The sequence below is a fragment of the Drosophila hydei genome, unplaced genomic scaffold, assembly GCF_003285905.1.
Source record: "Drosophila hydei strain 15085-1641.00,03,60 unplaced genomic scaffold, DhydRS2 tig00000001-arrow-pilon, whole genome shotgun sequence".
NCBI classification, from domain to species: domain Eukaryota; kingdom Metazoa; phylum Arthropoda; class Insecta; order Diptera; family Drosophilidae; genus Drosophila; species Drosophila hydei.
In genome coordinates this window covers 4,486,398-4,500,960 of record NW_022045643.1, presented here as the reverse complement: position 1 = coordinate 4,500,960, position 14,563 = coordinate 4,486,398, and the positions used below count along the sequence as shown (strand labels likewise).

Below are 14,563 nucleotides of genomic sequence, written 5' to 3'. Positions count from 1 at the left end.
TAATGAATTTTTTGTAGCTGTCTACAGTTTTTTACGTTTAACTGTGTGTGTTTTTTTCTAGCAACTACGACTAAGATATATTCTTGAATTAAGAGGAAGACGAAGAACGGCAGCGATAGAAGATAGCAAAGCGTATTTTTTGTCTGCAGAGCAAAGAGTGGAGCGATTACGATTAGGATTTTGGAATAGAAATGGAAAGTGCAAGGAAAACAATGAGGCATACACAAGAAGAGGAAGAGAAGGGAGGCGCGGATATGAAATTGTAGCAATGTAGTTTAGTTTCATTGTGGCACGAGGAAAACGTAGTGAATTTGTAAGTGGAAAAGGATGCGATCTGTTTTTTTTAATATAAATTGAATGGAATGCAAGCAGAACAACAGGCGCGCGCAGAGCAACAGTAGCAGAAATGAAAGCAAAAAACAAAGCAAATTAATGTTAAATACAAAAAGAATTAAAAACAAAAAAAAAAACTATGTTTAGTAAAGTAGTAATAAGAAGCAGAAAAAAATAGTTAAAAAAGATAATGCAGCAGCGATTATTTCTTTAGTCTCTAAGTGTAAGTCTTAAAAAACAAACAAAATAGTCGATGGGTTGATAGATCGCTAGATCAAAAGATCACAATAGACAGACAGGCAGCACAGTGTTTGAAATTGAAGCCTAGCGTATTTATTTTCTATAACACAAACACACACACACACGCTCATATAACCCACACACACACACACATTGTATTTGTGATTTAACTGATTGAATTATTACTGAACTTGCTTTGAGAATCTCAGAGAGAGGCACTTGCAAAGAGAGCGTTAGTCAGAATCTTGTGAGAGAGTGAGAATTTGAGATTCGGCAAGCTTCCAGCAGGGATTTACCTTTTCATTGATCACGCACACACACACTCAACACACACACAAACATTCCTGAGCAAAGTCTTTGATTTTTCATATGTATGTTAACTATGTTACATATATGATTTGGCATTATGTGGATTGCCTATATGCTAACAATCTATATATATATATATTTATATATATAAATACAAAATGAAAACACAACGCCAAAAGTCTTCCTAAGCCTAAACTAAAACAAAAAGTGCAGTGCAACAACAACAACAGCAAGCAACAACTATCATATATATAATTTATATACTCTCTCTTTCCTTTTAATTTGTATAATATGTAATTTGCTTTAGACTGAATACCAAAATGGAAAATGAAACAATAAAAGAAAACAAATTGAATTCAAATGAAAATGCAGGATCGACGAACCTCACACAGACACTAAAACACACACACTCACACACACATACACAGACTACAGAAGCAAGCGTCCAAGCAGCAAGACATCTAAAAATGGGGCAAAGAAATATTTTGCATAAACATTCCAAGAGCAAAAAAGCAAAAATAACTAAGCAAAGTTTTATACACAAATTGAATAATTGAATAGAAAAACGTAACGGGACGCCACTGCGTACACAGGGAAAAGCAACAACAACTGGGAAAACGCGAATCACAAATACAAGAAAAATTTCAAGAGTTTTGTTTTTGAGTTTTCACATGCTCACATTTGTCTTCTCTCGGCCCATCCCTTCCCCCTCCCCACACACACACACGTCCGCCCTACGACAGCCCCTACTTTTACTTTCTGTATTTCTACACAAAGTGCAATTTTTTTCGATATCTTTTTAAAATATTTATTTGTTTAATTCTTTTTTTTTTAATAAATTTTTGCGCTGTTTTTAGGCAGAAAAAAACATTAAAGTTTAGGTTATTTATAAACGAAGAGTAGTAGAAGAGATAGTGAGAGCCAGAAGAAAAAGAAAGTAGAGAAAAGGCAAGAAGAGAATCTTAGCTGCAAGGAGTTTAGGAAACCTAAGTTTTTAAGCCGACATAACGGGGCAGACTACAAAGACCCCCGCAAAGCATAAAACACATGTTGTAGATGATTATAAAAGAAGAGAAAAAACATAGAGGAAGACGATGATGTAGAGATGCAGGATTGAGCAGATTGTGGCTAAGGATTAGGAGTAGGAGTAGGAGTAGAACTAGTAGGAGAGACAACAGCAACAACAACTTAGTAACTAAGATCAAAGCACTAGAGTTTAAGTTTAGCTGAGCTAAGTATAGATTTGACAAGAGTGTTGCGTTGATTAAGGACAACAAGAAGAAGAAGAGGCGAGAAGAAACGAGGAAGCGAGGAAGCAGCAGCAGAATAGTATGTGAAGTGTAGTTGATGTAGGAAATATGATTTTTAATTGGTAGGAATTAGTTGATTAGAGTGAAGAAGAAGACGACGACGACGACGAATGGACAGAAAAAGAAGAGGAATAGAAATTTGTAGTTTTTGGGTAGTTAGAGAGACGTAAACAGTGTTGGTAAACGACGAGTCGTCAAGTTTGGATTAGTTTTAATTTTGCATATAGAATCGATTGATCGATCGACCGATCGATTCGTCTAATTGGCAGAGAGAAGATTATTATATATGCAGATATTTTTTTAATTGAAATTTTTTAATGCTATTTCTGACACAAAACCAAACTTAAGAGAAGAAAAAAAACTTGTTTGTTTTGCGTCTGTATTTTGTTTTAATTTAATGCGTTTTACTTTAGTTTTTTAACTAATTTTAAGTAGTTAATTTATTATTTGTCGTAAAAATGAAAAGATAAGCAACAACAACCACAACACGGAGAAGAACAAGAATCCTTTGAAATTTTGCCTGTTGCTCGCACAATTTGACGAGCGCAAGGGAAAAAGAAATTGAAATGAAAATTGAAAATGAAAATTGAAATTGAAGAATGTGTTGAAGTAATTTTTAAAGCAAATGTCTAGTGCGTAAAATTGAAAACTAAACAACAACAAAAAGAACTTTGAATAAAAAACTTAAAAACAAAAACAAAAAAAAAAATAAAATAAAAAAATTCAACTGTTTTTCATTTAAGTTTTGTGTTTGACATCATTTGCTTCATTGTTTTTTTTTTCATATTTTCTGTTATGCCCCGCCCCCCTCTCTTTTTAGTTTATAGTTAAATGTTTGCTATATATAAGTTGGAGTAAGCTTAATTAAACTAACTCCAAACTAGTTTCCAGTAACAAATTATAAATGAATTGAATTGTGTTTTAAACAAAGGGCGAAAAGAACAACTTAGACAGCTAAGTCAAAGGCGGCAAAGTGAAAAATGGAAAGTGGAAAATGGAAAATAGTAAAGCATAAATATGAGACGAAGAAAAAAACATTTTTTAATTAAGCCAATTTAAGGAAATGATGAATATATATATATTTTTTTGAAACTTTTTTGACGAAACCAAAAAACCAAAAAAAAGAGAAACGAAAATAAAATACAAAGAAGAGAGAGAGAAGAGAGAAACACATTAAATAAATGCATATAAAGGCAGAGGCAGAGAACTAAAAAATGATTAAATGCAGGCAAATAAAAGTAAAAAGCAAAGCAACAACAACAACACAGTAGTGAAAGGTCAAGAAACAAGCTCATTAAATTTAAAAACCAAAAGAAAAAGCAAACACGACGACAAAAGCGTAAAAATGTAGTTCTAAGTAAAACTCTAAAGTAAACATTAAACAAAACAAAAAAGAAGCTCGCGCAGAGAAGCAGCTAATTAAACTTAGATGAAAAAATGATAAATGATAGAAAAACTAAAACAAAAATAAAACACAAAAACAAAAAACCAAAATAAAATCGAGTTAAGATGAAGAAATGATCAGCGTTCAGCCGGGCGCAAAGTAAAATGTAAATTTCGCTTGTTGCTATTTTTAAGTTTTAAATCAAAGTCTTTTAAAGAACTTTATTCATTTCTCTTGTAAAACGATAAAGCGTGAAGCTAACTATATCTCCTCTCTTTGTAACTCTCCACAAAAAAACCAAACAACAAAAAAATATAAAAAACAAGAAAAGCAAAAACCCCTTTCGAATCTCTGTGTATTTTTTAAGGTATTATTTTTTGCATCAATGTGACGCTTGAAAGCATTTTTTACATGCATACGGAAAAGAATTGTATTTAAACACTAGTAAAAAGGTAAAGATAAAGATAAAGATGATCAGCAAAACGATGCAAGCAACTTTGCTAAAACTTTCAAATTTATAATGCGTACTTTTTGTGCGCTGAAAACTTTAATGCAAAAAATCATACATTAAAACAAAAGAAAAAAACTTGGAGCTAAGGAGATAAAGTTTAAATGAAAAAAAGGCAAAAAAACATTATTAAATGAAAAAAACAAAAAAAAAAATTAGTTTAAGCAAAACATTTTGCAGCTTTTGTGCTTATTTCGCTTAAGAAAAGTAAGACTAGTTGAAAAAAAAAAGAAAAAAATTAAATCTAATTGTAAGTAAAAGAAAACATGAAAGACGCGAGAAAACTTTGAGGAGTTGCAGGTGAGCGCAGGTGCAGCAAGGAGAAGCAGCAAAGCATTAAACAGAAAATAGCAAAAGATTAAAAAAAACAAAAACAAAAACAAAACATGAAGAACATACAAAGTAAAAATGTCTCTTTAAAAAAACACTAAAGAGCAAATGCTGTCATCCAAAACAAAACAAAAAGAAACTGAACTTTTTCTGAATCAATAAAAAACAAATTGATTTTCTGTAAGAAAACAAATGTGATTGGTGTTTTTACTTTAAAGCGGGTCTATGTGAAGGAATGGAACGGGAATGGATCAATAACAAGTTTGGGGGTTGCTGTCGAGACACCCTTAACAATTGGGCTCTTTAAAGTGTGGGTAAATGGCCACAGGAAACAAGTTCACACAGCTCCAAGCCTTTCAAGCTGGACCCCTCATAATATCTGCCCTGGCCGGAACTTCCCCTAAAATACGCACCATTGAGGGGGCAAAATATGAAAAGCCTACGGCACAGTCATGCATACGCACACACACACATAAACACACACATATATATATGTATGAATGTATGTGTGTGCGTTTGTGTGTGCGCGCAAAGCCGTAAGGATGAACCGAAAAATGTTGACAGCTATTCAGCCTACATGTTTTGCTGCGAACCTGTTCGTTTGACTTGTTTGATGGTTTTATGAGTGTCAAAACTCGACAGCTTAATAGACGTTTTTATGACAGCAATCGCATTTTCATTGTTATCGTAATGAAAGACAGGGGTGACTGTAGCAAGCATGTGAGCCACATGCCACTACACGCACACTGCACAAGGGATGCTGTAAGAGCGGCTACCAAAGCTCCCACAACCTTATAAAGCCAGCACAGGCGGAACGGCCAGAACAGGCAGCCAGCCATCCATGCACACATATGTATATATGTACACATATATGCGCACATACCTAGGCTGTAGGTATGCACGTTTGTATTCTTACTTATGTTGTTGATACAAACGCAAAACTGGCTGCTGTGGGCCGGCATTGGCAACCGGCACAAGCACCAACAGCGACACCGGCATGCGTGTGCCAGTGTGTGCGTGTGTGTGTGAGAGCGCCTCTTGCACTCACTCTCTTGTGACAAAGCAATGTAAACAACAATAACTACAGCGCGCACACACACAGTGGCATGCCGTGTATGCCTTGTTGTTTACTCGCTTACCGTTATTTCGTTTTGTCTCTTGCCTTTGCTGTGCCGCTGCTGGGCGTCTATGTTCGCCTGGTCATTTGTTGTTTTTTGTAGTAGTTGTGTGTGACGACGAGACCGACGGCAGTGTTAGAGAAGGCATTGCCATCCGGCGACGATACTGCGAGCGCAGTGGAACAGAGCACCTACTATGCTGCATAGCTGTGGATCAATTTATTTTAATTTTCTGGTATGCTTTGGTTAAAAATATATTTAACAATTTGTTTATAACCTATTCAAAAGTTCTTATTTAATTTAAATATTTTAAAAAAGGCGCGTAACGTCCATAAAAGTCTGGCAGCTTTACTCGACTACACGACACATAGATGGCGCCATAGTTAAACAAAAGAATCATCGGAATAACAAATTTGCTGTACTTACTAAATATACACAATATTTTGAATTTCTATTTAGTTTTTATTTATTTCATTTCGTACAGACTCTTATGCATGCAATTTTAATTGTTCGTAAGCTATTTTTAAACAATAAAAACCTAGCTTAAGATCTTGCGAGCGCCGAGCTCATATTTAATCGTACAAAAAATGAAGACCGCTAAATGTGTTAACTGTTTTACATAGATTTCATTCACTGTTTACCGCTATTGCCACATATAATAATTGTAATTGAATTTGGTTAAACAAGAAGATGTTGCCATGAAAACGATGATAATTGTCGCGCTTGCAAACCGTTAACAAATTAATGCTAAGAACCGAACTATTTTAAAACAAAATCATACAAAAATCTTTACACATATGATGACCTCTCCGTCTGTCTCACTTGCCACCAAAGCCGCCCATCAGGTTCCCCAGTCCACCTAGGCCACCCGCCGCTCCCTGTTGCAGCTGTCGCATCATATTTTGCAGGCCGCCAACGCCACCCATTTGCTGCAGCATGCGGGGATCAATCATCTTGGCCATCTGCTGATTAAGCTTGGCCATTTGCGTGGGATTAACATTTTTAGTCATGTCGCCTTGCTTAAAGAGGCCTTTGACACCACCCATTTTCTTAACGACTGCCGCAAATTTCGTGTAGTGTGCTATCAGCTCCTTGACCTCTCGCTCAATGACACCTGCACCATGTGCCACTCGGATACAACGTGTGGGCTGTTTGCTGAATAGTTTCGCCCCATCTCGGTTGTCCAGTTCACTGTCTGACATACTGTCCATCATTGTCATCATGCGCTTGATGCGCGCCATCGACTCCTGCTCACCGCCCTTGGTCATGAAGTCTTGCGAGAACCCGGGTATCATGTTCATAATCTGGGAGAAAGGCCCCATTTTTATAACATTCTGGAACTGTTCGTACATGTCGCGTATGGTGAAATGACCGTGCTTGATTTTCTCTAGCAGCTCCTCATTGCCGTCCAGTTTCAGTTCATTCACCTGTAGAACACATTAAATACTTTGTTTCTTATTAGAGAGAATGTTGTTTAGTAGTTACCTTGTCTATCAGTCCCTCAATATCACCCATGCCCAGCAGCTTGCTCACAAAAGGTTTCGTTTTGAAGGGTTCCAAGTCGTCAATGTGCTCGCCAGTGCCAATAAAGATAATGGGTGACTGAGTGGCGGCCACAGCTGAGAGAGCACCACCACCCTTAGCATGACCATCTAATTTTGTGATAATCACGGATCCGATATCTACTTTCTCTTTGAAGGCCTTCGCTTGAGCCTCGCAAGCCTGTCCAATCGTGGCATCCATCACGAAGATGATATTGTCTGGGCTAACTGCATTTGCAACCGCCAACATTTCCTCGAACAGAGACTCTTCTTGCTTATGTCTGCCCGATGTATCGACAATAATCATTTCGAATCCTTCGCGCTTGAACATGTCCACACCTTCTTGTGCTATGACCACAGGATCGATTTCTGTGTAGCTGCCATAGAATGGAATCCGCGCCTTAGTCGCGTTCTGCTTGATCTGATCGTAGGCACCCGCACGGAATGTGTCCGCGCACACAAGACACGACTTCCAATTACGTTTCTGGTAGTGATAGGCTAGCTTAGTACATGTGGTTGTCTTGCCGGAGCCCTGCAGGCCCACGAACATAATCACATTGGCCTTGCCTTTTACTGGCTGATATGGCTTGACACCAGGATCCACCAGTTTGATGAGCTCCTTGAACACGGCGGACTGTATCATGCGGCGTTTATTCAATCCCCCGGCCATCTCATCAAAGTCAATGACAGCTCGTACATTCTCGCGCAGCTGCTTTACCTGTCGTATGTTTACATCAGCCTCTAGCAGTGCAGCGCATATCTCTTTCAGCATCGCACTTAGGGCTTCCTCATTGATGACGGTGGCTTTGCTGAGCGAATGCAGCGCCGTCGTAATCTTTCGTCCTAAATCTGCTAAAACCATCGTGGCGTATTATGTGATACGTTAACTGTATTGCAGCGGCGTGCGTTTTAATTTAGTTGCCTTATGTGCAAAACAAAACATGCGAATTGAAAACGAGTTAACTTTTGATTTTCTCTGACACGTCAAATGTGGAACACAAAGAAGAAGTTGAGACTGACAGTCAAATGGACATGTGCAAATGTCAAAACAATACGAGTGTGAGTAAGTGTGACTGTCAAATATTTGCCATTCAGCTGCTCGCGCACAGTCATGCTGTTCTCTTCTTTTAAAATTATCGCGCTCAATTTGTATTTAATAAATTAATGGGCGTTAAAGAATTATGGAGCATTTTAACACCATATGCAGATCGCAAACCAATATGCGAACTACGCGGCAAGAAGGTGGCTATAGATCTGGCTGGATGGGTTTGCGAAAGTCTTAATGTTGTCGACTATTTTGTGCATCCACGGCATCATTTGAAGTAAGTTCTAGAAAATGATTAATTAATATATCCATTTACTAAACGCGTATCACAGGAATCTCTTCTTTCGAACGTGTTACCTCATCTGGGAACAGGTGACGCCAGTGTTTGTATTGGAAGGAGTCGCTCCCAAACTTAAAAGTCAGGTAATAGCTAAACGCAATGAGATGCAATTTCGTGGTGTGCGGCCCAAGGATAAGGATAAGGATGCCGCGGCGCCCACACAAGCAGTAGCCAAAAGCGACAAAGGACGCACACGTTTCAATCATGTACTCAAGCAATGCGAAAATCTATTGCTGTCCATGGGCATACAATGCGTTCAAGGACCAGGAGAAGCTGAAGCATATTGTGCTTTTCTTAACAAGCACGGTGTGAGTCCACTTGTTTACTTTGCGTGTTTAAATTAATAATCCTCTTCCATCCTAGTTAGTTGATGGTGTCATTAGCCAGGACTCCGACTGCTTCGCGTATGGTGCGGTGCGTGTCTATCGAAACTTTTCAGTGTCCACGCAAGGTGCTCAGGCAGCAGCTGGTGGTGCAGTAGATATTTATGATATGCAAGAAATTTGCAATCGCATTGATTTCGGGCAAAATAAAGTAATTGTTATGGCTTTGCTATGCGGTTGCGATTATTGTCCCGATGGCATAGGGGGCATAGGAAAAGATGGCGTACTAAAGCTGTTTAACTATTACAAGGAGTCGGATATATTGGATAGGTAAATAATTTCCCAGTTTACATATGATTTCTATAAGAAGTTTCTTATTCAGATTACGCAACTGGCGTTTCGAGACGGATAAATACAACGCACTGGAATTGCGTGTGGACGACAAATCCATTTGTAGTAACTGTGGACATATTGGGCGTACACAAAGCCATACAAAAAGTGGCTGTGGCGTTTGTCGCACGCATCGCGGCTGTGATGAAAGCTTATGGAAGTGAGTAAGCTGCTCAGTCGAGTGCCATAAACTTAATTTCCTATTCTCCTCAGAGAACAGCGACTCTCTATCAAGGCGGAGCTGACATTGCGTAAAAAGGCTTTACTAGATGTAGCCTTTCCGAATGAAGAGATCATATCAGAGTTTCTGTCTCAGCCTGAAAAACTTCCCAATTTGAAGCTTGACTGGCGACAGCCTAATATTGTCAAATTCATCAAACAAATTGGTCACCTTCTGCAATGGCCAGAAATCTATTGCTTTCAAAAGTTTTTCCCTTTGCTGACCCGCTGGCAGGTGCAGCAGCCAAACGAAGCCCTGAACCTGGTCAAGCCACAAGAGATTATCAAGAAGCGCACCGTGAAGGGAATTGCCAGCCTGGAATTACGTTGGGAAGACACTCGCGGCTGCTTCAAGGGACTTATACCACATGATCAAATTGAAGAATTCAAACTGGATCATCCAAAGGGTGTTGAGGAACTCTATTACACAATTGAGCCATTGGACATGTTGCAGGCTGCCTATCCAGATTTGGTATCTGCCTTTCTGAAATCCAAGGAGAAACCACCTAAAAAGGCAGCTACACGCAAAAAGAAAACTAACTCAGATGCGCCGCTCAGTGCCGTTGAAAATCTCTCGGACTTGGCAGCAGTAACTGCAGAAATTATCACGAAACCCAAGCGTGTTAAAAAGAAGATGCCAAGTAATATACCAACATATGGACAAAAAACAATGCAGCAATTCCTTAAACAGAAAGAGAATACACCAATTAAGCCCTCTCGTCAGTTGGCAAACCAATGTTCCACACCTCTTAACAAGCATTTGCCTTCTGATTTGGAGAGTGATGGCGAATTCGATATGTCCGACATTATCAAAGGCATCGTTTCTAATCCACAAGCAGCGCCTGCGGTGACGAAGCACGAGGGATATCAGCTCCACTATGAACCGTTGGCGGAGGATTTAAGCCTTCGCTTAGCGCAGCTGAGCTTGCACAAGGATGATGAGTCACACCAGCAAGGCTTACTGATGGATGATGTAGATTTGCTGGTTCAAAAGCGCCGTGACATCTCTATGAAGACTGAGAGTATGCCATTGGCTAAACGCTACTCTTTAGACGACAGTTTTGATCTGTTGGTCAAAGGGGATCTACAAAAAGTGCCACATCTGGTCCGAACTCCCGTGGATCGTTTTAAACAGCAGCATCGGCTGTCCACTACCAGCGAACCGAAAAGTACGCAACAACTGCCATCTATCAAGTCAACAGCAAATGTCAGTTATTTCTTTAATCAAAGTGTTGAAGGTACCGATGCGTTTGAGCAATTGATGGAGTCCAGTTTGATACACTCGGATCAAGATTTGGTGGTAATCAGTGACAGCGAATAGATTTTTTTATGTACATCAATAGTCTGCAATATATTCTCGCTAACAATAGCAAACTTAAAGCTGGCCTTTGTTCTGTGACAAATTAGAACTCCAAATAACGTTTGGCATAAAGTTGAGCATTGCTCATCGCCTGCTCCAATTGTTCTTCGAACTGTGTATTAACTTTGCGGCCTTTCATGTTACAAACGATTTCGGCATTTTGACCCTTAGGTGCAGACACTTGGCCATTAAATGTTTCTGCAAAGGATTGCAGCCAAAGCGACGCATTAAATTGCTTGCTAATGCAGTTCTGCAAAGATGGATATTAGACAATAAAGCTGTATTCAAATGAGATTACTGGATATACCTGCGGCACACAACAGCGCGCTTTGACTATGTTATCACACATGCTAACAACCAGAATGGGACGATCTGTGCATAATTTTGTGGCACGTTGCAAGGGAATCTCCTCAACCAGCGCCGAGCTGCTTATAAAGTGAAGGATGTAGGGATGCGTGTCAAGCGGCTTTTCGAGTAGTAGATTTCGCATTTCCACTTCCACAAACTCTCTGTAACAACAATAATTAGTTTCCGTCTAAGATAGTCTTTCGATACACCTACTTAAGGGTTGTGCGCGATGTTTCCTTAAGTCTACGTAGCATTTCATTGATGCGATCGAACGTGTCCATCTTGAAAGCGTAGGGCAGCTTTATGTCCGAGTGCAGCATGTTGTGGCGTATGGTCTGCAGCTCAGTTTCCGTGGCATTTGTCAGCTTGTCCGTTTGAAACTGATTTTCCAGCACATCCACACGATGACGGAGCAGTGCTGCTGTTTTTAGAACCTATCCGAGAAGAGGAAATATTAATTGGAGTAGTTGAATAGAATGCTTGGACAAACTTACATTCTCTGCAGCTTGGCCAGCTACAGCTGAGAAGGCATAGCGGGCTCTATTGGTTTGCTTGAGATTAACAATGCAAAAGCAAGACAACTCCTTCGTGTTGGTTACATGCGTGCCACAGCAGAGTTCCTTTGAGCTCAGATTTAGCTCTGGGCATTGCACATGAATAAGACGTAGTCCCTGCTCGGGATAAACTTCACCTGGCACCATAGTTATGTCGTTTTGCTGCAGCACTTCGGCTGCGCTAAGCTGATGCACTTGGACGGGCGTGGCGGAACAGATCGTGCGGCTTATCACGGGAAGTTAGGTTAATAGGTGTATGAAATAATATTGAAGCGAATCTCACTTGATCAGATCCTCAATGTGCTGCACATCAGCTCTGCTTATGCGCTTTCCCAAGAGTCCCAGCTCCAGTTTACACTGCTCACTACTAACCGCGCTGGAAACCTGATATGTCACCTTGTTGAAGAGAGATCGTATGGCGGCATTCAGCAGATGGGTAGCTATAAAAGGGTGTGTTAACTTCAACAACTCAGTTCCATGTTTATTTTTAGTACCAACCTGTGTGATGGCACGTATTCAACTGGCGTTGCTTGGCATCTACTTCAAGCTGCACCTCATCCCCAACAGCCAGCTGAAAGTCATCGATAGCTGTAGTCAAGCGGCAAATATGTACGACGCAGTCGTTGAGATGCTTTACGCCAACCACATCCAACTTATGAGGTTCCTCTGGCTTTAGATTATTCCGCACTAACAGTTTACCAAGATCCGATTGTTGGCCACCAGATTCGAAATAGAAATTACTAGCAGATGTTACAATTGAGAGCGAATCGAATGACTCCTCTGGGCGAATGCGTGACACCTCTGTCTCATCCTGTAGCATGCCCAGCACGTAACTTTTGAGCATGGGAATCGCATAGCATTCATTTTTTTCATCATAGCTGTATATATACTTGTAACTGTTATCAGTGGATGCCAGTCGCTTAGTGAGTTGAACTTGTGCGTCTGCGATGCGCTCCTGACGGGCCAGATCGAAGTCGCCTCTGCTATTCTGTGGTTCTTTGGTTTTAAGCTTTGCCAGAGCTAATTCAGCACGATAACGCTCCAAATCACAGTTCATATTCTCTAGCTCGGCTAGCTTCAGAAAGCTCTCCTCGGTCAGGCCATAGGTGTCTGTTAGCTTGTATAGGAATTCACCTGGTATCGTGTTGTTAGGAAAATTTGAGCGTTGCACTTGAAATTCTCGATAGGCGGGAACGAAACCAGGACATTCCATCAGATCAATGTCATCCAGATTGGGAAACTCAGTTAGCACCTCAGCAAAAGCCTTAGAAGAGCTCTCACGCAGATTTTTGTAGACCTCTTGTTCATGGGCAATTAGTTCGATAACAGCCTGCTGTTTGCTCGACATTTCCGGATAAGCTTCTCCCAGAGTCTCAACCACAATGGGCACCAACTGTGACAGAAGTTTGTCATGTGCAAACACCTGTTCCGAGATGCTGAGCGCTTTTCGTAGGACGCGACGTAATTTCTGACTACGTATAGAAAATGTATAGTTATGAAACAAATAACGGAGTGGTATCTACAACTAACTTCTGATCCGGTAGCATGCCATCAGCTAAGCAAGCTGTAATCATTCGTGCGTGATCGGCCAGAATTCTGTAGCTCGTGTCAAGCAGAGCCGCGTTCTGATCATTTGGAAAACTGCCGCCATATAAAGGTGCTTTAGAAAGCTAATTAAGAAACAATGTGTTAATTTGAGTTTACTTAAGTACTTCAATATAAACTTACGCTATGTATGCCATCAAACAGCGGCGTGAAGAGATCCGTGTCGTAATTGGAGGATTTGTTTTGAAGCAACGCAGCTAAACGCTCAAAGCCCATGCCTGTGTCCACGTGCTGAGCGGGCAGCTGTGTTATACTTCCATCTGCATTGCTACACATATCAGGTATTCGATTAAATATTAAATTTCTCATTGCACTAGATTTGCCACTAACCGGTTGTACTGTATAAACACCAAATTCCATAGCTCTGTGAGGTCTGCACGGCCCGCATTCACTAGCTTTGCGCGTTGCTCCACACTTGCAGGACCCGAACCAGGTCTGTGGTCTATATGTATTTCAGTGCAGGGTCCACAAGGACCAGTTGTGCCCATTTCCCAAAAGTTATCTTTGCAACCGAAAGGCAAGATACGTGCAGCCGGAAATCTATTAGGTAAAAGTGATCAAATTTCTTTATGCATTATGTAATCAATTATTACATACCCCAAACTCCTCCAAATTTCAAAGCACTCCAAGTCGGCTGGTATTCCAAGCACCTTATCGCCGGCAAAGTAGGTAACATACAAACGCGAAGGATCAATGTTATAGGGGCCGCGCAGCAACTCCAATGCCATTGCACAAGCTTCACGCTGCAAGAAATTTGTAACTTTTAAATTTATAACGCTAGCTTATAGATGTAATGGTATTCACCTTAAAGTAATCACCGAATGACCAGTTGCCTAGCATCTCGAAGAACGTGTGATGGTATCCATCCTGACCCACAACCGATAAGTCATTGTGCTTGCCACCGACTCGTACACACTTTTGAGAATTTACGACGCGTTTGTACGATGCTTCAGCTGTGCCCAGAAAAATGGATTTGAACTAAGCGAAAGAGTCTGATTAATGCACAATGGATTAATAAAATTATTAATGTTTGATATTTACCTGGTTCATGCCTGCATTGACAAATGCGACGGTGGGATCGCAGAACGGCACAACCGGACTAGAGCGCACAAATTTGTGTTCATGATTGACGGTAAAGTAATCGATGAATGTTTTCCGTATTTCGCGTGCGGTGAGCACACGCTGTAGCTTTTTGGCCGAGTTGTACATGCCAAATTAATTGCAGTCTTAATTACATGCGAGAGCAATGTGGACCCAGCAGCTGAGCCGGTAATTAAACAACCGAATCAGATCAGACTCGTCTACA

At 40.3% G+C, this 14,563-nt stretch overlaps 3 protein-coding genes across 4 annotated transcripts; 1 reads left to right on the top strand and 2 right to left on the bottom strand.

Annotated features, from left to right (window-relative positions):
- Positions 1–6,074: 6,074 nt before the first annotated feature.
- LOC111601653 (signal recognition particle 54 kDa protein) lies at positions 6,075–8,079 on the bottom strand. The gene is made up of 2 exons (XM_023318334.2): positions 7,018–8,079; positions 6,075–6,959 (listed from the first exon to the last, which is right to left on the bottom strand). Exons 1-2 carry the CDS (start codon positions 7,933–7,935, stop codon positions 6,351–6,353), a joined length of 1,527 nt encoding a protein of 508 aa, XP_023174102.1. The 5' UTR covers positions 7,936–8,079; the 3' UTR covers positions 6,075–6,350.
- A 49-nt stretch (positions 8,080–8,128) lies between these two features.
- LOC111601650 (flap endonuclease GEN) lies at positions 8,129–10,785 on the top strand. Of its 2 annotated transcripts, XM_023318332.2 has the most exons (5): positions 8,129–8,395; positions 8,451–8,766; positions 8,822–9,111; positions 9,164–9,331; positions 9,385–10,785. In XM_023318332.2, exons 1-5 carry the CDS (start codon positions 8,238–8,240, stop codon positions 10,709–10,711), a joined length of 2,259 nt encoding a protein of 752 aa, XP_023174100.2. In that variant the 5' UTR covers positions 8,129–8,237; the 3' UTR covers positions 10,712–10,785. The 2 variants fall into 2 exon arrangements, with proteins under 2 accessions (XP_023174100.2, XP_030079031.1); XM_030223171.1 differs by lacking the exon at positions 8,129–8,395 and having other exon boundaries at positions 8,573–8,764.
- LOC111601649 (alanine--tRNA ligase, mitochondrial) lies at positions 10,717–14,555 on the bottom strand. Its single transcript, XM_023318331.2, has 12 exons — positions 14,299–14,555; positions 14,062–14,235; positions 13,855–14,000; positions 13,588–13,797; positions 13,381–13,525; positions 13,183–13,322; positions 12,151–13,124; positions 11,936–12,092; positions 11,593–11,878; positions 11,312–11,532; positions 11,058–11,259; positions 10,717–11,000 (listed from the first exon to the last, which is right to left on the bottom strand). Exons 1-12 carry the CDS (start codon positions 14,464–14,466, stop codon positions 10,794–10,796), a joined length of 3,030 nt encoding a protein of 1,009 aa, XP_023174099.2. The 5' UTR covers positions 14,467–14,555; the 3' UTR covers positions 10,717–10,793.
- Between the last annotated feature and the right edge of the window lie 8 nt (positions 14,556–14,563).

Excerpts from the sequence above, each read along its gene's own strand:
- LOC111601653 (XM_023318334.2), bottom strand. The coding sequence starts at position 7,935 with ATGGTTTTAGCAGATTTAGGACGAAAGATTACGACGGCGCTGCATTCG. Across the intron at positions 6,960-7,017 it reads TTGAGGGACTGATAGACAAG|GTGAATGAACTGAAACTGGA; the intron begins GTAACTACTAAA and ends TGTGTTCTACAG.
- LOC111601650 (XM_023318332.2), top strand. The coding sequence starts at position 8,238 with ATGGGCGTTAAAGAATTATGGAGCATTTTAACACCATATGCAGATCGC. Across the intron at positions 8,396-8,450 it reads CATCCACGGCATCATTTGAA|GAATCTCTTCTTTCGAACGT; the intron begins GTAAGTTCTAGA and ends CGCGTATCACAG. Across the intron at positions 9,332-9,384 it reads TGTGATGAAAGCTTATGGAA|AGAACAGCGACTCTCTATCA; the intron begins GTGAGTAAGCTG and ends TATTCTCCTCAG.
- LOC111601649 (XM_023318331.2), bottom strand. The coding sequence starts at position 14,466 with ATGTACAACTCGGCCAAAAAGCTACAGCGTGTGCTCACCGCACGCGAA. Across the intron at positions 14,001-14,061 it reads CATTCGGTGATTACTTTAAG|CGTGAAGCTTGTGCAATGGC; the intron begins GTGAATACCATT and ends AATTTCTTGCAG. Across the intron at positions 11,879-11,935 it reads CACATTGAGGATCTGATCAA|CCGCACGATCTGTTCCGCCA; the intron begins GTGAGATTCGCT and ends TCCCGTGATAAG.